Below are 27,245 nucleotides of genomic sequence, written 5' to 3' on the forward strand. Positions count from 1 at the left end.
GTCCTTAGTGCAGTACAAGTAGTAGATTCCTGTTGTCTCCACTCTGCTTTGCAAACTGCTCCTCTCCCAGGCTTCCTCCCACTTTCCATATTAGTGAAATAATACATCTTTTAAGACTGCACAGCTGAGCTATTGCCTCTCACTGACTCCTGCCTTCCTCTTCGTGTCCTTCTCATCTGTGAACCCTGCCCAAATCTTTTTCTTTCCTTTTCTTTTCTTAACTCTGTGCCTTCTTTTTCCCTCTCGCTGCTTACCTTGAGAAGAGCTTGAATTGGTTCAGCTTAAGCCTTTGTGAATGGGGAACTGTTTCAACTCTGTCTTGTAAAGTACCACTGTTTATAGCACAATAAAATAAATCCTCTACAGGGTTTTAAGGCAATTTTACTGTAAACCCAAAATCGTCATGTTATGTTTGCTATAACTTTGATTTTTTCTACCTTCTGCTCTAAAAGCAAGACAATCCCCACTTTTTCCAAACAACCCACATACACTCTTTTTTGTTCACTGCTATAAAATTGATACAATTAAGTCAGCAGATGTTGAAGTCTTTTGGAGGAATGATGCAGTTCTGTCAAGCTCAGTAGTAGTCTGAAGCTCGTGAGCTTAAAAGTGGTTTCTGCCATGAGTAAATGGTGAGCTGGCTATGAGAAGAAAGTTTAATCACACTGGGTGTTTCAGAGCTGCAGCCTGCTCGCAGCCTCTTCGCTGCAACGGAGCTCCCAAGTAACAGCAGCCGTTCCATGCCAGAAAACAGCCCCTCTCTGTCTCCTGTCACTACCTGATCCAAAAGCAAGAGCAGATTTTCAAAAAAGAAAGATTTGCTCTGATTTATTTTACATACTGTTTGTAAGACTAGGAACTTGAGAGAAGAGATGAATAGTACAAGTGAGACAATTGTATTTTGTATAAGTTCATCTGAGAAACCATGTTTGACATATTAAATCACACTGTGCTAAAAATATGTCTTGAGCAAGGCTAGCATATTTAAAATTTAAAGTGATGCTGTCAGGCATGGGTAGTTTGTGTCCAGAATGGAGGCTGCTTTTAAAATTAGATTTTCAGGTTTTGCTTACAATTTTTAAAGGAAATAACAACTATCTTGGACTTAAACTCCCTAGTAAACCCTAGCACTATTTTTTTTTTTTTGTATGTTCACTAAAAGATTATGTAATTGGTTGTTCCAAAACTGTTCACAAATTCATGTCTAATTTACAAAGTGGTTTTGGCTATAAAAAATTTGGGAGGCTGAAGTCACAAAACAGCTGTGCCTTTTTTAGCTACAGACTTTAAGCCAGAACATGGAAGACTCACATTCAATTCCTTTTTCTGCCTGAATGCTTTATCTACCAGGCTGAAATGTGGCTTTACGCAGCCTCTGATATGTGGGTCAGGGGATGAAGCAAAATGTGAAAGCAAAACTTTGCCATAGTTATTTCTGTGCAGGCAGATGTTATGTTCTTAGTTCCTCCCAGCTCACATAGCTGACTCACTTCTGCCTGTGTGCAAAAGAGCTACGATACGTGACAGTCCTTGAATTTGGCTTTGGGTCCTTTGGACCTCGCTTTGGGTTTTGCTATTCTTCATTGAAAGGGGATGATCAGTAACACAAGGAGGTCATCTTAGCTTCTTCGTTGAGAATGTTCTTCTTTCTATCTTCAATTAAACATTAATGGGTACCAGGAAGTTTCAAACTCCCCTGTTTTGACAACATTAGAAAAGGCTATGGCTGCTTTGGGTCTCATTGACTAGATGAATTGAAGCATCTCTGGGGGGTCTACAGGACATTCATCTGACCTAGAACTAGGCTGTAATCTCTTCTGTTTCAGGGAACGGTAGAGAGGGAAAGGGAGAAAGGCAGGGAAAAGGGGGAAAAGACAGTGCCAGCTCTCTACATATACCTGACCATCAGATGAGAGATGACCAGGATAATCTGGAGAATTGTAAGAAGAGTGGAAAAGCTTCATGTGAAACTTCCTCTGTGCCAGTGAGGAATTATATCAACATGCCTGAGTTGGCAACAAATTGCCTGTAGCATCTAGTGGGTACTTCATTCCCAACCTGTTTCTTTCTCACCTTAATCACCTTAAGGAAATACTTTTTCACCATGAGAACAGTCAAGCACTAGAAAACTTTTTCCAGGGAGGTAGTGTCATCTCCATTCTTGAAGGTTTTGAAAACCTGACTGAATAAAGCTCTGAACAGCCCAGTCTGATCCCATAGCTGATCCTGCTTTGAGCAGGACATTGTGCTAGAAAGCTCCTGAGGTCCCTTCCAACTTGAAGTATCCTGTGATCCTATTCCTAGTTAGGACTCCACTTATTTTTTTAGATGTCATATACTTTCTACTTGCTACTGAAAAAGCCTATCTAAGTCCTAGCTAGTTGTTCTCTTGGGTTTCCAACACAAACATGGTAGGATTTGTAGAGGTAGACTTAAGTAACTTGCATGCCCTGGCACAAAGCAGTCCTCATCCATAAGCTCTGGTATGTCCACTGGTAAAAAAGAGAAACCCAATTGCTACTTGATTTTCACTCCATTACAAATGTTCTTCTTTCTAAATTTTAATTATTGCTTTCTGTTCTTTCTCTTTAGTTCACCAAACCTCCTCAGTTGTATAGTGATTGAATTTAAGAACATATTAAAACTAAATTTCTCCTTTGCTTTTATCTCTTACTGACTCCAGTGTACAGAGAAATTTATTCTTTTATAGATGTGTTTCCTGACTTCCATTTTGTCTAGGGTTCTCAATGCTGAGCGATCTTTTAATACCAGCAAGCAGCTGATTTCTTGTACCCAGCATGTCCTAGCAAAATAAGGACATTCACAGAGTGTAGTGATGGAGTATTACAAAGCAGAACCAAATTCAAGGTGGTTGTGCATGTGTTCATATGAACTGCAGCACAATCAAGCAGCTGCTAAGATGGCTGTACAACACCTCCATTTCATCAACCAATTTGAGCTCTTCTTGGCACTGGTGATGTCTCAGCCAGCCATTGGAAAAGGCACTTAAATCTTAGGTTGGCAGAGGGATTTTTTCTGCTGTAATTTGCATTTTTACGGGGAGTTTGCAGGAAAGACCATGACCCAGAAGCTGGCTGTCACATACAGATCCCTACCTGCTCCATGCCACCAATAATTATAAGAATAGAAGAAAAAAAAAAAAAAAAAAGAATGAATCCTCCCATCCCATGTTTCTTCCCATTTGCATGCCATGCATTTTTTCTGTAGGATGAGGGAATGAATTTTAAACAGAGAAAGTTAAAATCCATCCTGGAGAATGAGGTCTACTATTTTGATAACTTGAAAAACACTGTTTTGGTCTTCTTATGAGGATTTTAAGGCAGGAGTGGAGGCAGCGGGCAGATGTTCAAGACTATAAAAAGTGTGGAGGTTGCCTTGTGAAAACATAAATGCTCATCTGGAACAAACTGATGTGTTGCCTGTAGCCCAGATGAAATAAATTCTGTTTCATGGTCTTGGAGTTTGTAACAAAGAGATGCTTATGAAAAGCTGATCGTCACATCTAACAAGGTTACAGAATGATACTAAAATTTTTCAAAGGCAGGATACAACAAAAAAGTGACTTATCAGACCTCATAGACCAGCTCTATAATCCAAGGGCAGAATCACAGAATTGTGGAAAAATAAGGAGAGAATATTTGAGGTTCTAAAAATGAAGATTTCTTACGTACATTTCTTCCAGTCCTTCACCTCAAAAAATTATTTACGCTGGCTTCCCAAGTACTCATCATGTAGTTAGTGCTCAAGAGGGCCCTTAGCAGTGGTTGACAAACAGGGCTGTTGAAAGGCTGAGTACTCTGAGATGTGATCTGTGGAGGAAACAGGGTTGTGTCAAGTGGAAGGAAAGGGTAAGTACTGGTATGTCATGATTTGTAAAATGGACACCGCTGTAAAACCTGTTTTTTGGGGCAGTCCTTCAAAACCTCTGGGGTTTGCTACATATGAATGCCTGTACCAGTCCAGCAGTGTTAAAGTCACCCAAGTGACTTCAAGTAGTAGCCTTGGTCCTCAGAGATTTCCAGAGGAAGAGTGCTCCATGGGCACCATCTGCCTGGGCACTGGCTTTCACTATGTTCCTTCACTTGGAGGCTTTTGGCTTCACTTGGAGACTGTCAGATGTACCTGACAGGTACAAAGGTGACGCCTTGCCAGGTCCACAGCACCTTGCACTGGCAATGGTAGATTGGTTGGTTGACCTTCATGAGGTGTGTTGCAGATGATCAGATTATGGAGCCAGTGGTGAATCCTAAGTATGATTTTTCACAAGGTCAACCAAAGTAAGCAGAGTGCATTTAAGACTGCAAGTAAAGTAAGAAAATTGTACAGTTGCTGTCCCAACCACCAAGGCCTTTCCAGTGAGCAAAGTATGGTAGGTTTAACCCCCAGATTTACCTCTGTGTTAATGGAATTTGCTGTTGCAAAGCACCCTTACCAGCACAGAAGCAGCAGGTGCACTTTGTTGGAGTTCTCGTTTATTCCAATTCACTGCTTTTAAGCATCAAATTAATGCAGCTTACAGACGAAAAGACTTTCTGCTTCTGGTTTCCAATACCATCCTCTCCAGAGGGATGTGGAAGAGCGATGGCTCACTGTGCCTTTCCCACCAAACACTGCTGCAGAGGTGATGCAGGCAGAGCTGCTCTGACAGCTTTGTCACAGCGTGGTCAAGAGAGGAGATGCAGTTTGCTTTCCTTTATATTTTACTGGTCCCCGGAGACCTTGTATGAAGAAACCTTGTTTCTGTCATTAGACTGAGCCAGTGTGACTTAAGGCACCCGGGGAACAGATGCAGGGGATAGAAAAATGCTAGCTTGAGTTGTTTTTCTGTCTCTCCTCATTTTTTATCCCTGTGAGTTCCAAGTCAGGATGTGTACCCTCAATCAGATGGGCTTTGCTGGGTGATCAGAAAATTATGATTCTTCCTCTCGTCTCCCCAGTACACGCACTACCCAAGGAGAGACTCTGTTGAAGACAGCTCAGCAGATCCCAGTGCCCCCAAATCCCCAAATTTCGGTTTAAGTGCCATCCCTGGAAAAGGCAAGGCTGTCAGTCCCTGGGCTTCCTCCGCATCTCTACTGATGCTGACCTGGAAAGAAGTTAAAAGTTTTTTATTCCCCAAAGCTTAGCATTGCCCTTCCGTTCACCTCACAAGTGCAGCTGTTAGCAGACACAAAGGCCTGTTGAAAGCAGAGGGTATTTTCTGCCACCCTTTCGCTCTGCTCACAGCTTTTCCCAGTCCTTTTTGAGCACTAAGTGTGCCAGCATTGGTGGGGTGGAGAGACTGTCAGGAAATCTGAGTGTTAAAGCTATTTCTGTTTGGGTCTTGGCAAAAGCCAGGCTCTTTCCAGCATATTGTGCGTGAGAAAGAGATTCCAGGTTGGAGAGTTATTGAACGTGTGTGTGTGCACACTGAGGCTCCTTCATCCTCCCTGCACTTGCTTGAACTTCTTGCCTCAGGGGAACCAGTGCCTCATTCCTGCTTCCCATCTCCTGCGGACACCCCAGCCTGCGCGTTCAGAGAGAGTTTCTGATGTTACTTCACTCTGAAGTTGTCTCCGGGACTTAACCTGTCATCCTTATTTTCTGTCCCCAGGGTAATTTGAGATGCACTATGACTTAAAGTTGCTGAAGCTTGTTCGGGGAGAAATAATGATGCAAAAAATGTGGCAGTCGATACTACTAGCGCTGCATGCAGTTGGTTGGAAATGGAAATCTTTGTTCTTAATTCAAAACAGATTATGAACAGGAAAATCAGTTTCTTTACAAAAATGCATAGCATAAAGAAAAACGAAGCAAGCCTGTAACTCTGCAAAAGATCTCTGAAATCCCACCATGCCTTAAGATAACAACCCCCAGCTCTTCATGTCTTTTGCTCTAAAGTGGAGTCTGTGGGATTTTGTTCTTTGCGCATCCTGCTGCCTGCTCCATCAGCAGATGTGTGGTACCCAGCCAGCATCTCCCTGCTGCCATCTCCTCTTCCCTTCCCTTCCCTTCACTTCTGCCTGTCCACCCAGCAGCACCACCTGGCTAAAGGGCAGGCAGGTCATTTCTTATTAAAGTCCTTCAAAACGAATTGGAATTAGCAGACTCTGGCAAAGTTTTTATCCAGGAAAAAAAGCTGACTCTCCTCACTCTTTTTCATCATTAAATTTAACCCACTTTTGCTGTGCTTAAGTGTCTGTGTATACAAGTTAAAACCTGTTGTAAATCTTATTTATTGAAGGATAATTCAAACTGAAGTTGGAACCAGGAGGTACTGTACATCACTGAAACCTAACATTTTAGCTGCCTGTACTCCTTATGCACAGTCTATTTTCTGTCTTAATTTCCTCATGCAAGGAACTACATGTCTTCTATACACACTCACTAGTCCCTTAGTGCTGCTGCAGTAAAGTCTTGCTTGTGGAGACCCTCAGGCTGTTTATCTCCTCTTTTCTTCTACTCTTACAACTCTTCTGTTCCTCTCATCTCACCTCCAGCTCCAGTCAGGCAGCCAAACAGGTAACTATACAACAATAAGCCTTATGTTTGTATGCAGTTGGCGATTTTATCTCACAAATATGTATGTGCCAAGTGAAGTTGAACATGCATGCACTGAGGCCCAACACAAACCTGACCCAGGCATGCAAAGGGCACAGAAATTATGATAATTTTTGTACTACTTTTGCTTCTCTCCTCCCTTTTCTATTAGAAATGCTGCAGAAAATCCTTAGCTAATGGTCTTTTGATAAGCAAATCCAAGGTGGGATTTTTCCTCCCTTCCGTGCATACAGCTGGCCATCAAGGAGGGAAGTAAAAATGTTGGTCTGCCAGAATTTCTGCCTCACTGGGTTGTTTAGGAGAGCGGGTCAGATAGCAGGGACTCGGCAGCGGGAGCGTTACCAGCAATCTCATTTAGTGCTATGGTGTTGAGAGCAGGCAGCTGGGAGGCAGAGTCAGAAACCTCCCCTGCCTGCTCTTTTGAGGGAGGTGGGTTTATTTGCCCATCAGTGGGATCTCATCAGGCCTTTAGCTGCATCAAGACAGAAAAGCATGAATCTTTGCAAGATTAGTAATGTATGGAATGAGATGCAGTGTCTGACATTCAGAGTCTAGGTTATACCAGCCTCCCCTTCGCTTAGACTCCCTTTTACAGTCCCACCAAAAGCAGTGTTAAACTTGCTCAAGCCAGCAGTGCTTTTGCACCCATCCTTTCTCCTTTGAGGCTGGCTGTGGCTTGGTGGTGAGAGGCGCTGGGCTGGCAGGGACATAACCACAGCCCTGAATGGGCACACCAGTGCCTGACAGCTTGTGTCAGCAAACCACTTCTGACCAGCACTGCCCCACGCACTGTCCTGACAAAGGATATTACAAAGATGTAAAATACCTCAGCATTAAAATACTAAACCATGTTTCATTGACATCAGAGTTCTATATTAAGAACTGTCATCATCGTTACCTGTACATTACTGATATCTTCAGTGTGAGTCAGTCTTTCCCTGAGTTCCTTTGAGCTCTACAGCCACAGGAACTGCCGCTCCTTTGACAGAGGCTTCAGCTCAGCAGTGCACATGTCTGATTTCCAGCTGCGGGGCTCTGCAGTTTGGGATGACATCTCTCATCCCCCAGCCCTGCGTCCCCTCCTGCAGCACTCAAAGCAGCTGCAGCCAGCCTTGTCTCTCATCTTGTCTTTCAAGCCCCTTTCTCAGGGGTTTCAGCAGGGACATAAGTTTTCTCTGGCCAATCCTGTTTCCCTCTGCCATTTTGAGGCATGGCTGTGTTTTGCACCAGTCCCTTTGAGAGGTGGAAGGAAAGGGCAGCTGCCAAACCCTCAGCCCTGCATCTGGAAGGAGGAGAACATTAAGGAACATAAAATAGCTGGCAACAGCATCCTACCATCCCCTCTGCCATCCTCTACTGGCTAACAGTGACACATAGCAGCCCTACCTGAGAAAATGGACAAGGGATCCCTTGAGAACGGGAAAAGGTTTAATCATTTTTGATAGTTTGGGACTAATCCCTGAGCCCAGTTCTGATTTCTGTACCAAAGCAGGGTCTGAACTGGAGGAGGAAGGTGGCAGCATCCTGCCCCTTCTGCCAAGGCATCCTACAAGGAAGAGATCAGAGCACCCGGTGAGCCCCATCTTTCAGAGCATGAGACAAAGGATGAAGCCAGAGATGAAGCCATGAGGTTTCTCTAAACTCTTTCCGAAGAGAAAGAGGAAAGGAGTTCCCACTCCTCCCTGGGGTGTGCCACCCATCTGAATCCAGATGAGAGCAGCGTGGATATCAAAATGACAGGCTAGGCTCTTTCAAACTGTACTTGTGAGGTCTGTGGCTGCCCTAGATAAACCCTGCCTGCCTGTCTCTGCACTGTCTGGTGAGACTTCAGAAGAGAGGTGCAGGAGACTTTGAGCTGCATCAGGTATGAGAACTGGACTGCAATGCCGAGCTGTCCCCAAGGGCCACCATGCCCCGGTGATCTGGTAGTAGCTCCAGGTGCCACCCAAACAGCTTCTGCAGGTACTCCTGCAGCAGGAGAGGGAAGTGTCAGGGCATGCCAAGCACAAGAGCTCACACAGACATCTGAGACCCTGGTCCAAGAGGAAATGTATTAAATTAGGGGCCACTATCTCTCTGAAATAGAATTCATGCCAGCTTAATTAATGAAAGCTTAATCAGCAGATTGGTTAATCATAAACTTATTAAATAACTAATTGAGCTCTAAGGCCGTTTGTCAAATTTCCAGACAATGGCAATCTCGCTAAGGGAGAGATCAGGTCAGTAATCCTGTTAAGGGAGCAGGTTTGCAGCTCTCTGGTGGAGCTGCAGCAAATCCGAGTACCTGGGACTGGGCTTGATAAATTGAATAGCAGGAAGAGGCACCCTGGGCTGTACATATCCTGTTCTCCCATGGAGATTCATAGTAAACAGGCAATTAATCTAGTGAAACAATGCCTGAAAATCCTCTTCTGGGGAGCTGAGTATTTGGAGGGTGACATGCTAAGTTGTTAACACTCTTTCTTTCCCTTTTCCAGGGAAGAAAACAGTAGGTATCATACTGCAGAGCAAGGATTTCTCAAAGCATGGTGGGGTGAGGAGTATCCATCCGTTCAGCATGTTAACCAGACTGGTTGCCTTTCTTCATCTGCTTTCATTTTATTTGAAAGAAAATATGGAATTTTGTTTGAAATGCATGGGGTTGCAGAAACCCAGTGCGTCAGATGACTAAACAAAATGGAGCAAATATATAATATTTTGCTGCTAAATCAAAGCCAGAAACACAGCTGGGACTGTCAGCTGCAGTCCAGTCCTGGGAACAAGGAAAGTTCAAGGGTCCTTTCCAAGCAAGTTACTGGAGTCAGCAAGCTGTGAGTCCCTTCCAAGTTCACGTGCTGCCTGTGGCGTTATCAGTTCTGTTGTTGTTTGTTTTGGCTACTAGACGGGAACTCAACAAGTCATTCCAAGCAGAGGTATCTGGCAGTCAGTGAATGCTTTCCCAGTGACAACATATTAAAAATAAATTAAATCTGTAGTTATATAGGCTGTAAGACACATGCTGTCTGCCACAGATCAATCATTTAGTGTGTATTTTAGATTCATGCAAGCATGGACTTTTGACTAAGTGTGTGTGTAATTCAAGCCTACTTATGACAGACTATTCAAGTGTTTTTTATACAAATATATTAAACTATATGATGATATCTGTGTAACAGAAGGCTGTGAGTATTCAGCTAACCAAGTTTGTACTGCTACATTCTTAAATACACATCACACTTACTACATGCATCAGTGACCTTAGATGCTTTCTCACAGAACATCAGGACCCATAACAAATGTGGTGTGGGCACTAATATCAACTCTGTTTGTCTGGTAGATTATGCCTTTAGCATAAGTGATGCTTTAAATGAAGAAAGCTATTTAAATGAAGAGTTAAATTGCATTTAAGAGACTCCTTTTTTTGTCTTTTTTTTTTTGTCTGCTACACCATACAGCAGGATCAAGCAAATGGCTTTGACTTAAATCTGTGTTCAATTGAGTAGAAATGATGAGGGAGCATTTGCAGAAGTTCTTTCCCAGTGAAGTAACTTAATTCTCTCTGTCCCTTTAAAATATGTTAAGGGAGACAGTAGCTCAGTTTTACAGATTATATTTTGTAGATTTCAGTTTATAAAATGCAACTTTTAGCTAGGGTTGCCAGGATGCAAACACTCCCCAGATATCTAACTTTGTTATTCTGGCTGGCAGCAAAAATATTCTTTGAAAAGTACATGAAAATACCAAATAAATGAAGGCAAATGTCAAAAACAAACAAACAAACAAACAAACAAAAACAAAAAAACAACCCACCACAAAAAAACTCACCACATTTAAATGAAACTGATACTGTTCATATATTCCAGTTTTGGCAGTGATAAATTAAACCTTTATATGCAGTATTTTGCAGCCATTAGGAATAAAAGTCTTAATCCTTAAAAAATAAGTGAAAAAGCACAGGCTGAATCACAACAAAATGCCTTTGTGAGCTGGGAGCTGCGACAATGGATGCCTTTGAAATCAGTACAGAAAGATGTTCAAAGATGAAGAGAGATGAATTGCTACCTGCTGCTACATAGTCACAACCTGTCTAAATAAAATGGCTGCAGAGACAGCTCAGGCAGAGGACTGGGAGCCAGGAATCCCTATTCTCTGCTCCCCTGCTGCCACAGATGCTGTATGTGGCTTTAAGGTAACCCAGTTAAATACTTCCTCCTGGCAATAAAATACAACTTACTGTTTTACAAAGATGATGCATGATTATGTCATGCCATGAAGAGGTACAATGCTCTGTGTCCAAAATAACAATTTTTCCCCTACAGTGTACAGCAATAAGGTCTTCTTTGCTAGATGTCTAACTGCACTGGATTGCCCTGCTCTCCTACGTGTCAAAGCCCAGCAGTGGACATAAGCAGAGAAGTCATTCCTTCCTGTAATCACATGAGGGACAGCCGAATGAGCTTTCGGGCTGGGATGGTGTGGCTAGGTGATGAGAACATGCTGCTGGAACATAAAGCCACTTTTCGAGATGCTTGTAGTGTAAGTAGATGATAGCTTTGGTCTGGATGAGGACGCTCATTTATCTGTCCTCTCTGCTAAGGAATAGTGTGGCACTTTGGTATGGTGTGTAGAAATGCAGCTACTTGAATGTTTAAAACCTGGTCCAAGAGTGACCTTGGAAGACAGATCTATTCGCCTACTCTCGCTAGCCAGTTTTCAGTTAAGCGTAGTTCACTGTCTTGCCCAAGTTGGTACTTGTATGACTGAGCTATCTGACCCTTGCTTATCTGAACAGTCTTTTCTGAAGCTGAATGAAACAATCCTGATTCAGTTGGCCTGTCTTGAATAACCAACGCAGACGCCCAGCGCATATCAGCTTGAAACCATATTCCCTGTGTTCAGAGCAGGGGGCTGGCTGCAGACAGATCTTTTTTGTTTCTGCTACTCCTGTTTAGCAAAAATTGCTTTTCTTTTCCCTTTCTTTGCAATGCAGGGAGGTACAGCCATCAGCTGTGCTAATGCCACCCATGTGGTCACACTTACACTCTCCAAATTTCCCCAGGGAGCACCGCCCTCACCAGGATCAGCATGGCCCTGGCACACAGTTTTCTTACACCTCCCTATACAGTCTGCAGGCAAAGCCCCTATTGATGTTCGTACCCTGAAATCTCTCCAAGAAGTGACACAGTCCTCACTGACAAATACTCTCTGTCTGAGGTGAAAGGTAGTGAAGGTTTCAGTGTTAAGTAGATGCATGCTAATGTCCTCAAGCTAAATGATGTAAGGGAGCTGAAATCAGGACTTGGACTTGAAGTGGAAGTTATAGTCAGCACTTTGTTCTTTCTCCCTCTGTTTGCTCACGACTCTGTTCATCATTCAGTGGGATCTGAATAGACACATTAATTTTATTTACTGTGTAATTTAAATTCTCAGCTTGCTTGCGAAGGTAGAATTCATCAGGGAATCGCTGCAGTCCTCAGCCTCTGAAGCAGTTTGGCTGACTGTGGGGGACAGAGAGGCAAATACATCCCAAAATCTCATCGCATAGACCTTGAAGATGAAAAAAATAGAACCTTGACACAGTGGATTAATTTCGCTTTGTTTTCCCATTGCAGTAGATGGACCCACAATGCACCCCATAGCAGGAAGCTCCATCTCCCCCTGGTCAGGCAGGCTCACAAACAATTGAGTTAGCAAGGTTCAGCCAGCGGCTCTCAGCAAAGAGACAGGAGCAGTCAGCATCTGCCTGCTTCCAGCCCACACTGCAGAGGAAGCAAATCAGCCTCATCTGCCACTAATTGGCATTTGTGCCAATCAGGCTACTTCAGTTGAGGGCAGTGCACATAGTTGAGCACAATGTCAGTGAGAGGTGATGGCATCCTAAGCGCCACTCTCCACCCACCACTGTGACCACAGCCAGAGTCACTCACTGTCTTGTGACAAATGGGAACTGTGGATCTGGGGAGGTCTGACCGTCCAAATAGCTCCTCAGCATAGTACAGGGTGATGTTCACCAAACTCCTTGTTTGTCTGATTTGCCTAATATCGCAAAAGCATCACTTCTACAGGAGACTGAAGCATATGGCTATTTTTGCCATTTCTGATTTGGGGCAGAGTGTAGGCAAAACCAATGCCTCCCTACTCAGCAACATGTAGCAAAGAAGCTGTTCAGCGTTTCATTTTTTTAGAAACGGGAAAATATTAAAACTGGTTATGATTTTGTTTAAACACTGAAAACAGAGGAGTAATTGTAAGGATTTATTCAAGTCTGACTTTTAACGTAAACACATTCATGTTAAGTCCATTCTGCTTCACATGCTCCATTACTATTTTCTGTCATCATAAAGCAGCTAGCCACATCCAGCCAGCTGAACAGGTAACCATTTTAAATTGCGCTAAGCAGTACAGCAGTGCTTGAAATCATGTGTTCGGGCTGTAGCTGTTCCCAGTGGTAATGGGAGAATTCAGCCCTTCTCAAGCTAGGCACGACTTTCTCTAACGGAGGTTCCCTGTGGGAGTGTGCTTCACTTGTCAGCATGCAGTTATTTGCCCATTCTCTGACACATCCTAAATCAGCCAGGTGAAAGCACACCAGGGCAGGGACGGTTTGCTGAGTGCTTGGCATGCTGAGGCACCATCTTTTTGGGGACCTTTGTGTGCAGCTATAATACAAGACCGTTGCCAGACAGGATGCCAGGCTGGGCCAATTATGGTCCTGATTGCGTCTGCAGCATGCATTTTCCTTGATCCTTTACACTTAGGTGTTATTCCAGCCTTACTAAAAACTCTGTGGGCTTCTTTGGCTGTTGTCTTGTCACCAGTAGAGCTTACCTTCAAAGTGCTTCAAAGCAGAACTTGGAGCAGATGCTGAATGGCTCAGATAGGGTCAGCGAGCAGAACAGGCTAGCGTGAGGCTAGCACAAACATAGCAGCTTGCTCATTGAGCCGATTTCTTTCTTTAAATTATTTTAATGTCATAAGGGGACAAAGTGTTCTACAGATAAAGTGACAAGGTGGACAAGAAAGGAGGGATGAGATGTGATGTTGTGGTTGGCAGGTCCAGATGAAAGGCTGCCCCACATGCTGTTCAGAGCAGTATAGTGGTGTCAAAAGGATCCTGGACCTGCTTCTCACATACACACACAGACACAAACGCACACACATGCCACTCCATGTGTTCCTATTCTGACACAGTGTCCAGAATTAGCTTAAGAGGAACCAGTGCAGCCAATTTCCCCAGTGCATCAGGCTGACAGCACAGCTGTCTGTGTTCTCCAAGCTCTCTATTGAAACAGAAGCTAATGCCGCTTGGCTCTACTCAAGCATGGAGCCAGGTAGATTACCCAATGCAGCAACCCTACCAATGCTCAGACAGCATCTTCAGACTCCTAATTGAGCATACTTATTAATGCCAAAGGCACATGCGGGCTGCTTCATGCCCTCCCAACCTCTTCTGCTCTATCCTGCTTCTTCAAGGAAGTGTCTGTCTGGAAAATTAGTGAAAAGCGAGCAGAAATCTGAATTTGGGTGAAGTTGTCTGTCCCCCAACTGTACCAGCCCTGCTCGTATTGCTAATGATTGCTTGTTGGCTCTGCAAGCCATAACACCTGTACTCACAGTGTGCTCAGTCACCCATAACCGCCTCCTGGGAAGGGGAGTGACAAACCACAAGTGTGAGTATTTCACTGAGTACAATGGCAAAAAGTAGAATGGCCACATGAAGTGAAAGCTAAACAATTTATTTCAAATACTTGCACATGCCATGTAAAGAGCATTGTTGGAGCTCTGCTATTACACTGTTTTTTTACTGCCAGCAGTTAGTGATTTCCCTGAAATAGCTGGAAGGCAGCCTTGTTTCCTTCTGGCTTCCCCATCTTCAAGTCTCTGGTCTTCACCTTGTATCTCTGCTGTGTTAGCTTTTCATTGGTCATCCAACAGAAAACTCACCAGACATGAAATAATCAGTGGCTGGAAATCACAGTCTTCCATTTTTTCATTTGTTCTTGTACGTCCCATTTTCTCTGTATTTGGCAGGCCTGTTAACCCTTCCTCATTCTTCCAGTGCCACGGAGTTGCCCAGAAGTAGGCAGTTGTGTAGGGTCAGCATCAATTTTCCATCAAGCTGCATTGCTTTCCTGGAAGTTCATTGTACGTACTGGAATGTTGCAAGCAGCACAAGCAGTCCTGGACACGGAGAGCCTTTTCATAGCCAGTACCAGAAACTGCCAGATGCTGAGGACAAACTATGCCTATCCTCTCTGGTGGGACCAGGCCCCCAGCATCTCAAGCTAAGCAGCGGCCTTGAGGCTGGGGGAGACATGTGGAAACATGGGTCTTGTCTAAGTCCAATGGGGCATAATTGACTATCATATCGGAGAGTGTGGGATGACTCAGAAGGAAAGACCATCTTAGTTTTTCATTCCCTGAGAATTGCTCAGGTGCATAGTTCACATTTCACACACAGGTTAGCACAGTTGGGTCAGTGGCAGGTTGTGATCTTAGGATTCATGCTCAGTGGGTATAGCATCAGCCAATAAGGGGCAGACTTTAAAGAAAAATGCAATTTACTTATCAAGGCTAGATTGTGGTTCCTTCTCTCGCCTTCTCTTTACAGTGCTGGTTTATGGGTTTGATTGTAACTTCTACAAGAACAACTTTAATTTGTGAAATTGCAGGATTTTCTTGAAACGTTGGACCCTGAAAGTCCCACCTTCAGAAGTGCCTGAATCAGTCACATTTCTAGAAGGACCTTAAGTACTCAGAGTTCAGGGCCCTGGCCTTCAAAGAAACACCTGGGGGCCAAAAACAAAAGAACTGGAAGCCTGGGAAAGAGCTGACTACCTAGAAATGGGGTTCACAAACTCCATCTGTTATGCCAGGAGGAAGCACTGAGCAAAAAACAGGTGGTGAAAACCTCCTTCCCTCATTCTGATGGAGCTGATGGTTGGTGTGCAAGGCTGGAATTTGTAGCCCAGAATTACTTCAGGAGACTGCCACCCAAACAGTTCCTTTGGGTGATGGTGGAAGTAGCGGTCGTTCATACCTGTAAAGCTCAGATGGTGGGTTTTCTTTCCTCAAAGCCTAACATGACTCATACACATCTCTACCACCTTCCAGGAGCTTGTCCTACTGCACTGGGACAGGGTTGACTTCTCATTCCCGCTGCTAGCCATTGCTTTTTTGGCCACCAGGGACTCAGGATTCATAGCATCTAAGAGGGAGATGAACGGTTGATTCATGCATAAGAAATTTGGCTGGGGACACAAGCATGGGTGTTCCTACTGTGCTGACATTGCTTTGGGAAGGTTTGCTCCAAGCCACTAAATGAGTGAAAGAAGGCATTAAAAAGGAAATCTCATATCATTCAGACCTAGAAGTTGCAGTAGCATTCAGTAATAGCATAGACATAGTCATGGAGAGACCTACTGGAGGAAAAAGACACTTAGCAAAAGTCCAGATTCATCACCTATATGAGTGATCTGAGTTGGAGAAGACCATTACTACTTATACCAAGCAATCAATAGAAAGTAGAGAGCGCCGGTCCATTTAAAAGGCTCAGGCAGGCCTTAACTGCCTTGGCAGAAAATGAAGCCTGTAACCTTGTTTGTGAGTCAGGTGCCTTTTGTGAATTATACAGACTCTTAAAGCATTGGCAGCTTATCTTAGTGCTGTGTATTTGTGGTCAGCGCTGGAGCTTTCGGTGTAGATGGGTGGAAGTTGGTTTATTTTTAGGGTTGTAAACATTTGCCTCCATAAAACCCCGCTTTATCTGTGTCTGAACAGCAAAATTCACGTGGCTTGCAGAATACCAGCCTTTTATTCTGGAGACAGAGATAACCAATGCATTTGCAAGTTCCAGTCCTCAGAAATTACTCTGATTTAAGGTTTTGACTTGGATCCTGTATCGGTCTCTTTGTTGCTCATGCCAGAGAGAGTTATTGATCCGATCCTTTTTCTGCCAAGTTCAATGAGCATTTATTCACCTCTGCTGTCAGCAGGAGCAGGGCTGGGGGTAGTTTGTACGAGTATGTACTCTTCTCTGCAGGTTCCTCAGCCACACTCATCATCACGATCTCTAGGCATCTCTGCTGCTTATTTGTCCCTCAAAAAAAGGCAGCCCTGGACATGTGTCCCCTTGTTCTTACCTGTATGGAAGGGACAGAGTTGGCCCACCCTGCACTTGTACACCTTGGTACATGACAAATGGGAAAAGGTGCATTTCTCTCCAAGGGGAATAAAATCTGCAAGGGAAAAAATACATCAGCACACTTCAGACACTGCAGGGGAAGCAGAAGCAAAACAAACTCACTATTCAGGTTCCCCAGCCAGCAGTCTGGTAAACCCCTATTATTCAGGCATGCCACAGAAATAGTTCCCAACAGTTTCTCACACTCTGGAGAATTTTTTTAAGCGGGCCCTTTCCTGCCTTACTGGCCCCATGCTCAGCTTTTCTTTACAAGCCTTGTCTGGTGTTGCAGGATGAGATTGGGGCAATTAGCTCAACTTCTGTGGTTAATTGCTAACTCTACCCAACTGTTTTTCTACAAGAAGCAAGGAAGGACTTTGAATCAGAAAACTGAATACCAGTTTATATGCAAACCCATCATCCATCAGCTGCTATCCCTGCTAGCAGCAGTGCTGTGTTAATACAGCACGGACCTTGGATACCTGCAGAAGGCTTAGCTTTTGGACCTGAATTCTAGTGGTGATCCTGCGGTGAGAAGTTATTAAAAGAAATAGTCTCTCCTAAAGGAGAAGCTAATTTAAATCCCCTCTTGCACTGAATACATAAAGAAAGCTTGACGTACTGTCCATGTTTTAAGGTATGCTTCAGCAGCGAGTAGAACATGCTCTGAAAATTTAAGCAAACAATATTCTGTTTAGAAATACAGCTGCAAAATGTTTCACTTTTTTTTTGTTTTTGTTTTTGTTTTTTTAATAAAGCAAGCAAACTCCCAAGAATCAATGTGAGATAAAAGAGAAAGACACAGGGGGGACATCACAGGTTGCCAGGAGGAGAAGCAAGGAAGGCAGCAACACATTCTGCTGTAGGGTGTTAGTCTGGTGAGTTGCCGTCTAGGGAAACAGTAATAACTCAGGCCTGGTGGCAAGCTAGGTTGGATTAACACTAAATGATGGTGCTGCTTTGATGGAGACACTTTTCTAGCCCCATTGGGGCCCTCAGCAGCAGCCTGAGTAGGAAGAGAAAGGGTAGAAGGATAAATTCCTTTGCCTGGCACAAAGCACAGCGTTGGGGTCCATGCAGCAGCTGGGTGCAAATGGAGACAAGTTCTCTGCCCTTTCTCTGCCCCAGCTGGGTCTTATCCAGTAGCTCCATGACCATCTTAGTGTGGTGGTGTCAACAAGCTGCTGTGAGTTGAGGTACATTAGTTTTAGCCCCTGTTGACCTTGGAGGAAATGGGACACAGCTCATCTGGCCTCTGCAGTGTCCCTCCTTGGGAGATGGAGAGCTCACGTCCTTTGCTATTAATTCTGCTGTGCCTTTTGCCCCTATCAAATCTGGGTTTCTGCAGCTGTATGGTGGCCAGCCAGGTTATTGCCCTAATTTTGCTATTCCCTTTTGTATCCCTTATGCAGAGAAGCAGAGGGAGCTGGCTCGGAAGGGCTCCCTGAAGAACGGCAACATGGGAAGCCCAGTTAATCAGCAGCCCAAGAAGAATAACGTGATGGCACGAACAAGGTAAAGGACTGGAAAAGCACTCAGCTGTGCTCTACACTTCAATCCCTAATGGCCTCAGGATGGGCAAGGACAATGTTCATTGCCATTCGCCTACTGCCAAACACACTGCGAGAACAGCGATGGCCCTCTCCAGAGCTGAAAGGCCCAAATGCTCTGTGCTATGTTGCATCCCATCCCCTGAGGAGATGCAAGGAGAGCTGAGCTCGGGACCAGTGACAGTGCAGCCTGCAGGACGCGCAGGCAGCCCAGCCTGGTCAAAATCAGGGATTTAATAAAGCTGTCTTGCATGTTCTGGGTAGCCTCATGTAACACATAATCCTGCCAGCAGGAGAGGTATGATGCTGCTTCATGTAACACAAACTGGTTTAGAGCTTAGTTCTTCCTCGGCTGCTTCTATCACAGTAGTTCCCTTGCTCTTTTTTGATGATGACCCCTTCCCCACACTGATTGACTTAATGAAGGCTTGTAAATAATCCCTCTCTGTGTGCTTTGCTCTACACCTCCTCCACACTTTGAACAGCGTGGTAATACTTTGCTGGAGCAGCTTTGGCACATCCCTGTGTGACAGTATCAGACAGTTCTACAAATCACTGTAAACAAAGACGTTCCTAGCTGAATACTGTCTTCTAGAGTATTTCTATTTTTTTCCATGCAAGCTTCAGCACGCCAATGTATTACTTACCTGCATTCAGGAGGCAGGAACACCCCCGATCCCACAGAATTGCACGCTTTGCACGCTACTAGAAAACTGTCAGGTTTTAGTGGAGGACCTCACTTAAAATGACAGAAGAATCTGCTTGAATGCTGGGTGTGTACTGATGAATGGGAAAGTTGCATGGATTACCGTATATTAAGTAGAATAGGAGTTGCAGGTCAGAGCCTCTCTGTATGCAACACATCCAATAAATGAGGTCCCTTGTTCACATTAATTCCCAAAACCCAAAATAGTAGTCATAAATCATGCCAGGACTTTGTCAAGTTTTATTTGTAAGCCTCTGCAATGTTGGTGGGATACGCTGCATTGCTCCCTGCTCTGTGTTTGGTTGTTGAGACCATATAAAGGAGCCAGGCCCTTCGTGGCAGCAGGTATTTCAGCAAATGCTCTCAGCTGTGTTTTCCATGCCCGCTGTTCCTCCTTGTCTTCCAAATACAAGCTGGAAAAACTTGGTTTCTTTTGGCAACAGGCTGCATGCTAGCTTCCCAAGAGGAATGGTAGCAGATTTGCTGCTTGAGAGATTTAGAAACCCTGAAATTAGCAGAGGAAGATGGTAAGGCAGAGAAGATGCGACAAGTACAGACGCCTACCTGTAAAATTAGTGATTGCTGCTTGTTGAGGTTGTTGTTTCCAAGCTGCCAATGGAAAGAAGAGTGATTTGAGTGGGGAAGAGCAGAGCAGTGACACCTATTGGCAAAAGCTTTTGAACAGCCAGCTCAGCTTTATTAAATTTGTGGACACTTGAGCACTGTTCAGAGGGTATGTGGACTCCTCCACAGCCAAGTGAAGCCTGCTGGCAGTAGACATGCTTTTCTTAGTTACTTTTCACACAGCTTTTAGAGGCACCCCTTGGGATTTGCAAAACAGAAATTTGCAGCCATTGCTTTAGTAGCAGATATAGCCAAGCTCCGTGGTTGCCATATGGCTGGGAGGTGTCTGACACAGGGTACCTTCATCCCTCAGCTCCCATGGCTTTTTAGGAACCAAGCTGCACCACAAGCACAGCCCTAGTAATACCTCAGAATGGTTCAGTATGTCTTGCCACAGACAGGGCAACCCCAGGAAGGCAGAAATGACCCAAGCTTGTTCAAGCAGCTTCTTTTCATGGTATAATCGTTGCAGTATAATGGGAGATACTCCAGTGGGATACACTGCAAAATGTCCAGGTTATGGTTACTCTTTAAGTCTGAACTGCTGGCTTCCTCTGGTTTCTGCAGGAGGAGAATAAGCTAAAGCCATTTCCCCCTTTTTAACAGTTCTGCTGTTCTCATCAAATATGTTTTGCTTCATTCAGGCAAAACAAATTGGCTCTCGTAATCTCTACTCCACCTCTTTCTCCTTCCCCAAGGCTTCTGTTCTTCTGTATTATCTGTATGAATTTCTGACATCCAACCTAGAACCAAGTTGCCTTCACCATTTGGTCTTCTCCTGGGCCAGGGGCACAGCCAGCCTTAGAGGTGAAAGGATCTAGATCCATAACACACTCAGTCTCCCTAAGAGCAAATAAAATGTGAACAAGGTTGGGGTGATGCTGGCACACTTGCTACAAGCACAGGCAGAGCCCACAACACCACCCGCACCACTTGGGCACAGCCAGATATTGCAGTCCACTCTGAGAATAACCTGAACTCAGATTTATGTCATAATATATTTCATGTTAAGTGAACAAAAATAGCAAGGCAAGAAGCTCATACTGGGACAGCTGCAGATGAAAGCAGCTACGACTGCTACCCAGCTTTGTTCCAAGGACACTGGGAAGCCAAAATAAGGACAATCAGGATGTGAGGGAAGGACTTAGATCGGGGCGGAGACATTGTCAGAGTTTTTGTCTGTTGCAGAAAAATCGAAGTTCTGTGTTATGAAGAAAAAAGACATTTCTCAAGAAAAAGATGTAGTGACCTTTTTTTTTCAGTCAAGTAAACTGCACCACAAAGGGTTCTTCTCCTAGATCCCCTGATAGTGCTTTGTTCACCTATTATATGGTAACAAACATCGATGAGTATATATGGAGCAGTGACTTGAAAACTGGAGAGCGAGAATGGAAGTCAGTACTTCTGATATGGGCAAGCTACTGCTGCCAGATCACAGCTTCAGTTTCAGACATCTTTGTTTCTTGACTTCCTTCCTACATGCTTCAGGAGTACTATGAGAAGGGGTATTGAATTTTGCAAGTGGATCCCATTTTCTCCAGTCCCCTGGTGCAGCAGGTTGGAAATTCTGCATCACTTTTAAAATTAATTTCTTTAGTCTTGTGTTTCAATGAACACAGTAAGAAAATACAACTAGTCGTGAACCTGTGTGTCTGCTTTGTGATAACATTTGATACATTTTACTCTCCCTGAGCCTGCCCATCTTCAGTGCCTGGCAGGCCTTTGTATTTTTAAAATTGTAATGGCCTCCTCAAATTTTCTGTGCAGAAGCATAAAAACACTTCAGGTAGTTAGAGAGCAGTTGGAGCACAGATTACATGGATTATCATCTTTAGATTTATATTTCCCAAAATCTTAGTGAAGCTTCATTGTGCATCATTATGTGTTGTTAAAGACCAGTTCTTCATTTGGGAGAAAACCTGAGTTAACCCACTTAACAAGGAGATTTTCATCACTGTTATCATTCCCACCTGCTGAACAGAGTCTTATTCCATTTGCTTGGTTTGATTGATCTTCTTTTAAATAAGAACCAAAGTCTTTGTGCAGTTTTGTGGATGAAATAACTCTGTTGTGAACTAGATACCATTGTATTAGTGCATTTTACTTATCCTAGAAGCTCTGAAGCCTGTATTCTGTTTCACAAGCTCTCTCTCAGGCAATTAAAGGTGCAAAGTCATCGTCAGCCTTTGTAACACTTCTGATTAAATGAAAGTCAATATGAAATAATGGGATTTAAAAAGTGCTAGTCTGACTGCTAGCTCTTACGCTGCACCCACCAGCTCATATTTCTCATATTACTAAATTCAGGACTGAGGCCTCAGAATTGTTTTGTTGGGGGGGGCTGGGTAGGGACTCAGGCAGAAAGACCACATCCCTGATTTCCAGTAGTAGAATAGTAGGAGCACTGAGCCTCTGCCTTCCCTAGTCTCCTCCTATTTATTTATTGCTAGTGCCATGTATGCGTTGCTAGGGGAAAAAAGCAACACAAAAATGAGCAATGTGATATGACAAGCAGGTTCACCAGAATGAAGCGTGGAGTGTCCCAACTGCTTTTTCTTCCAGCGGGGAGCGTGTTACCAAGGCACGTCCAGTATTCATCCCTGTGAAACTGCTCTAAGCTACCCAGAAACAAAGCCTGCTTCTTCTGAGTTGCACCCATTTAAATGTCTTCACCGATAAGGGAGGGCCGACAAGAAAGTGAAATGGAGACAGCCTAACTATCATACAGCTTTTCCCTAGACTATGTGTGGTACTGAGCTTTGCTGTGTTGTTAACAGACGATGTTTAATTATTTCAGGCTCGTCGTTCCCAATAAGGGCTATTCGTCATTAGACCAGAGTCCAGATGAAAAGCCACTGGTAGCCCTGGATACGGACAGGTAGGCAAAGTGTTAATAAGACATATATTACGGTGCAAGTGAGCTTTCATGCCAGAGTGCAGCACTGAAGCTAATTCCTGCTGAAACCACTCTTGCAGGCCACTCGAACTCTTCCTTGCTGTGCCTTTCAGCATATACCGTAACTGGTCTGTGCGTGTAAACAAGTAGGAAGAGATGTGACTAAAAAGCACTTTGATGAAAAGGTCTGAGGGTCACAGATGAAAGTTACTCTCCAGAATCCTTTGATGTAACTTCTCTGTGTGTGAAGGACAGCTTCATGGTATGAGAAAGATAGGGCTAACCAGGAAATACAGGTTTCTCTAACTGTTTCCTTCTTTGCTGTATCTCGTCCTTCCCTGCAGTGATGATGACTTTGATATGTCCAGATATTCCTCCTCGGGATACTCATCAGCTGAGGTGAGTTATACTCTTTCCTGCCATTCTTACCATGAATGCTAATAGCAGAGCAGCCAGAAACGGCTTAGGGTGGCCTTGTGCTGCCAAAATGGGCTACACAAGGAATTTACCAGTGCTGTAGACTCTGTGAGTCTGGAAGGGGCCATGGCAGAAACTGTGTCATGTTTCTTTCTTCCCTGGTGATCCAGTTGGCTCCATCCCCACACTGCCATGGCATAGACACAGATCTGCGCATCGGCTGTTTTCACAGCTACCTTTGGCTTCACTCAAGCTTTTCCCAGTTCTGCTCAGTCCTGCAGTGTTGGCCCATGCAGTGCAAAAGCATCAACTTGTCTGTCAGGCCAGCTCAGCAGCCATATGCTTGCCAACGACACAAACAAAGGATCTGAGGGTGTGCTGTGATTTCCAATTCTTGAGGGGGGTCAGGGTCATGCAGTGCATGTTTACTTGGAGCAGGCAGAAATTCCAGGGAGGACTTGCAGATATGAACTCTTGTCCTTTCATAGAGAAAAGGCAGGAAGCTCAGACTTGTTAATCCCTCTGCATTGTTTCTGAATATATTCCCAAGCTCTCTCCTGAATTAATTGCTCAGCCTCTGGCGACTGCTTCTGCAGGACCTTATTTTACATCCAGGGTGCTGAGCAGGCATTCTGCACATAAGCTGCTGGGAACTCTTTAACCTTTTATTCCTTCCTTGGGCAAAATACTTCTGAAACACAGCGAAATGGCCAAGAACAAGGACCAGATCAAACAATCTGGGCCATCTCTGGGCCCTGATGAAGTGTTGTTCACCCAAATCTAGTTAGACAGCACTTGAATCTGAGATTACAAAGAGCCAGGAGGCTTTATCACCTTTCAACTGCTATAGTGTGCCCCAGGCTGAGAGGAGGGATTGTCCAGCTGCCAGTGGTTTATTATCATTATTATTACATTACTTTAAATGAGGGCTTGTCTTCATAGAAGACAAACTATATTATTCCAGAATAAAATAGTGTATCAACTTGCTACTCTGGAATATCTCACTCTAGATACTCCTATTCTGGAAGAAACTAGAACAACAGAAGGCAGCCCTCACCTGTGGTCAAAAACTGGGACTCTTTCATTGGTGGGGCAGCTGCTGCTGATGGGGAAATATATTCCAGAATAAGAGACCTCCTTCATCTTCCAACCATCAGAAGGCAGAAGTGTCAACTGTTTGACTGTTTGTCTCTTTGTCTGTAGCAGATCAACCAAGACTTGAACATCCAGCTGCTAAAGGATGGGTACCGGTTAGATGAGATCCCAGATGACGAGGACCTCGACCTAATTCCCCCTAAATCGGTCAACCCTACCTGCATGTGTTGCCAAGCCACCTCCTCCACCGCCTGTCACATCCAGTAGTGAGGCCGGCAGGCTGTGATCAGTGCTTTCCACTATAACTGTAAAACTTAACAGCCATTGCTTCCTCCTATGGTAGGACGTGCACCTCTTTGTGTTCATGGAGCCAGGAGAAACCAAAAAATTCATTTTATGATTGGTTGATAAGTTATTTTAAACTATGGTTAAACAAAAGAGAAGTTGCTCAAAGTGCCAGGCAGTGCCTGGCAGAACTGACTGGTCTGGAGAGCGAATACAGAGGGGTCCAAAGATACTTCCTTGGTTTGTGTAGGCACTGGGGATATTTTGTAAGGTGCCTGTTTCAAAACGGGAAGGGTCAGATGGGCCTGTAGGTAATCCTGCCCGCCAAAACCAATCCATCTGTGAGATCAGGGGTGAGTCTGAGGTGTCAGGGGGTTTTACCAGTGAGAGGAGGTCAGTTCTTAATTAATTTACTAAATCTGTTTCATTTGCATAACCAAAATGATACTGTAAGTGGGGCACAGGAATGGTAATGGACCAGGGCATCCTTTCTTATGGCAAGGCTAGCCAGGACTAGCATGACACAATTTATTCACTTGAGAAGAGGACAAATAGGTGGCATTTCACTGTGAGTCACTACTAGCTAGAGTTGTTGTCACATATCCAATGCAATCTACTATTAGCTCCACACTAAATTATCACCAAACACATCAGACTCCATCTGCAATCCACCTGTGCTCTTTGGGGATTCAGTCCTTGCCTGAGAATACCATACTCCTGAGTTGAGTCTAGTCACGTATACTGACTTCAACCTGTACTTAATTCCTGAGACCCATCTGCTTCCAAAAATCTTAAACTTTGTTCAACTAAGAAAAAATGAGTCCTGCTCAAGACAGGACTAGAGTTGTACAGTGTGAAGGTCAGTGCCAGATAAGCTAGTTGAAGAAAGCACATTTGTACAGTGCTCGACTTTTTATATTCTCTTGACACTGGGTCTCTTGGTGCTGTGGGAGAGATTTGTTAACGCTGAAGGCATCTGTGTGGTGGTGTCAGACTTTAGGGGAGTGTTCAGCAACAGCAGGATTATGAACAGCTTCAGCTGCAAAAAAAAACATGAGAGGAAACTATTGTTTATCCTATTTCTGCCCACTTGTGCACCAGGCTTGGTCTGTGTTAGAGCTGTCCCATGTCGGGAGCATTTGTGTTTATTTGGTGCTGGGATAGTCAGGAAATCTGGCGTTACATTAGGTAGCTGGACTGAATTGCCGGTTGACCAGCAGATTTTTTGGAATGTAAAATCATTTCTGGAATTAGGAATCATGTCCTCTCCCTGGCCGGTCTTACACTGCTGGCTTCAGCATATGCAGGGCTCAGGCAAGGAACAGGCTGGCATTTTTCTTAGTGTTGAAATCTTTTGCCACAGGCATGACTGTGTGTTTTCCTGCCCTGCCAGGAGGAAGGACTGCCTGCTTTGGGTCATCACTTGCTTTATAGCCTGGGAAACGAAAAAAGCGAGGGCAATTCTGAGCCTCCCATCAGAACTCCTGAGTCACAAGGCAGAGCCAGAGCTCCACCCCGACAGACAGATCCACCATCTGAAATCTGCATGAAGTGAGCTGAGTCTTTAAGAAGTCCTCTTCATGATTAGGAGGATAATTGTTTAACATCCTGGGGTTTCACTCTGTGCAGTGCAAAGCACAGTACCATCCACAGCATGAGCAAAAGAGTAGGCATGCAAGATTCCTGAGCTTTGTTATTCACTAGCTGGTACAGGCAACTGTTAAAGCTGTTTGCCCCCCCTCCCTAAAACAGGGTGCTGTGGCTCCAGGCCATAGAAAGACGACTGAGAGGTGCTGTTTACTGAGCATCCCTGCCTCCTTGTGCAGAAAAACTGGTTAACTTGCCAGCTCCTCTAGGAAGAGTGTTTTTCAAGTAAATTCCTCTCCCTTTCTCACTACCTGGTAATGCTGAAGGGGAATATTTCCAAAATGTTTCTAAAGAAGCAGGTCTCCAATTCTTCACTTCTTCCTTTCCATGCCTGCTTTCCTCTCCAGTGCTAGCTCAGGTTGAGGTTAGCAAGTTGTCTGGAGGTTGGGGAAGAGCTCTATCAATGCTGTGTAGAGAGAAAAGATAAAAGGGAAAAACGTTCCTTAAGGAGTCTTTTTTTTTTTTAATGGGGAATGTAGTCATAACCTAACGGAAACACCATGGTCAAACCAAATCCTATAGGACATAACCAAGTCTCTTTAAATCTTCACTTTTCTAAGGAGGGATTTTGCAGTTCAGCATTGGTATCAAGCAACGTCTTCATCGCATTTACCCTCCTGGGTTAGTCTCTGTGCCTTCCAGCTGGGCTGCACACGCTCAGCCTTTCCCACAGCCCTTGCTCAGGAGCTTGGAGCATTTCAGTGTGCCTGCTAGAGCAACAAGCCATCTGTTTACCTGGGTCGGCCATGGAGGACTGCAGGTCACACAGGTCTCTCTATCATGCTGCCATCGTGTTTGGTCTAAGACAGAATAAGGTTTGCTGACACTATTTCCCAGGGTTAACACCTCCCCTCTGAAGGACAAACCTTCCCTGATAACCACTGCCCCATGGCACAATGAGCAAGCCCTTTTATTGTCCCTATTGCTGGGTTTTGCCTGCCATGTGCCCTGAGGCATTCCTCAGCCCTGCAGCCGTGCAACTGCCCTCAACCCTTTGCCTTGTGTGATGTGCATCTGCTCCTAGCACAAGTCTTTAGGGAGGGAGGGATAGGAAGATGAATTTAAATGTTACAGTCAGTGCTTCTTCCAAATACAGACTGAAGCACAAGCCAAATGTTTTTTCCTGCGCACAGAAGGAGTTGGTTGCACAAGTAGCTGGTTTGGCATGACAGTACAGGACCATAAAATGGCAATTTTTTGGCTTCTCCTCTCTATGCTTTGTGTTCATATATTTTATTAGGGGAATAAAGTAGAAAGGGTGGGGAAAAGTAGTTACCTGTGTAGGGTCATTATAAGGAAGGC

The 27,245-nt window shown here is 44.4% G+C and overlaps 1 protein-coding gene across 6 annotated transcripts in view; it reads left to right on the forward strand.

Moving 5' to 3' along the window:
* The window catches only part of FAM219A (family with sequence similarity 219 member A), a gene marked incomplete at its 3' end in the record, with an annotated part of 90,802 nt that extends 66,524 nt beyond the window's left edge, over window positions 1-24,278 (forward strand). For 2 of the 6 annotated variants that reach the window (XM_082497652.1, XM_082497653.1), the window contains exons 3-6: window positions 18,136-18,238; window positions 22,401-22,481; window positions 22,844-22,898; window positions 24,123-24,278. In XM_082497652.1, coding sequence (XP_082353778.1) covers window positions 18,136-18,238; window positions 22,401-22,481; window positions 22,844-22,898; window positions 24,123-24,278 — 395 coding nt within the window. Of the gene's footprint in view, window positions 1-18,135; window positions 18,239-22,400; window positions 22,482-22,843; window positions 22,899-24,119 lie in introns of all 6 variants that reach the window. The other 4 variants (XM_082497655.1, XM_082497656.1, XM_082497651.1 and 1 more) reach the window with 3 other exon arrangements.
* Between the last annotated feature and the right edge of the window lie 2,967 nt (window positions 24,279-27,245).

This window comes from Vanellus vanellus (assembly GCF_965231255.1).
Source record: "Vanellus vanellus genome assembly, chromosome: Z".
Taxonomy (NCBI): Eukaryota; Metazoa; Chordata; class Aves; order Charadriiformes; family Charadriidae; genus Vanellus; species Vanellus vanellus.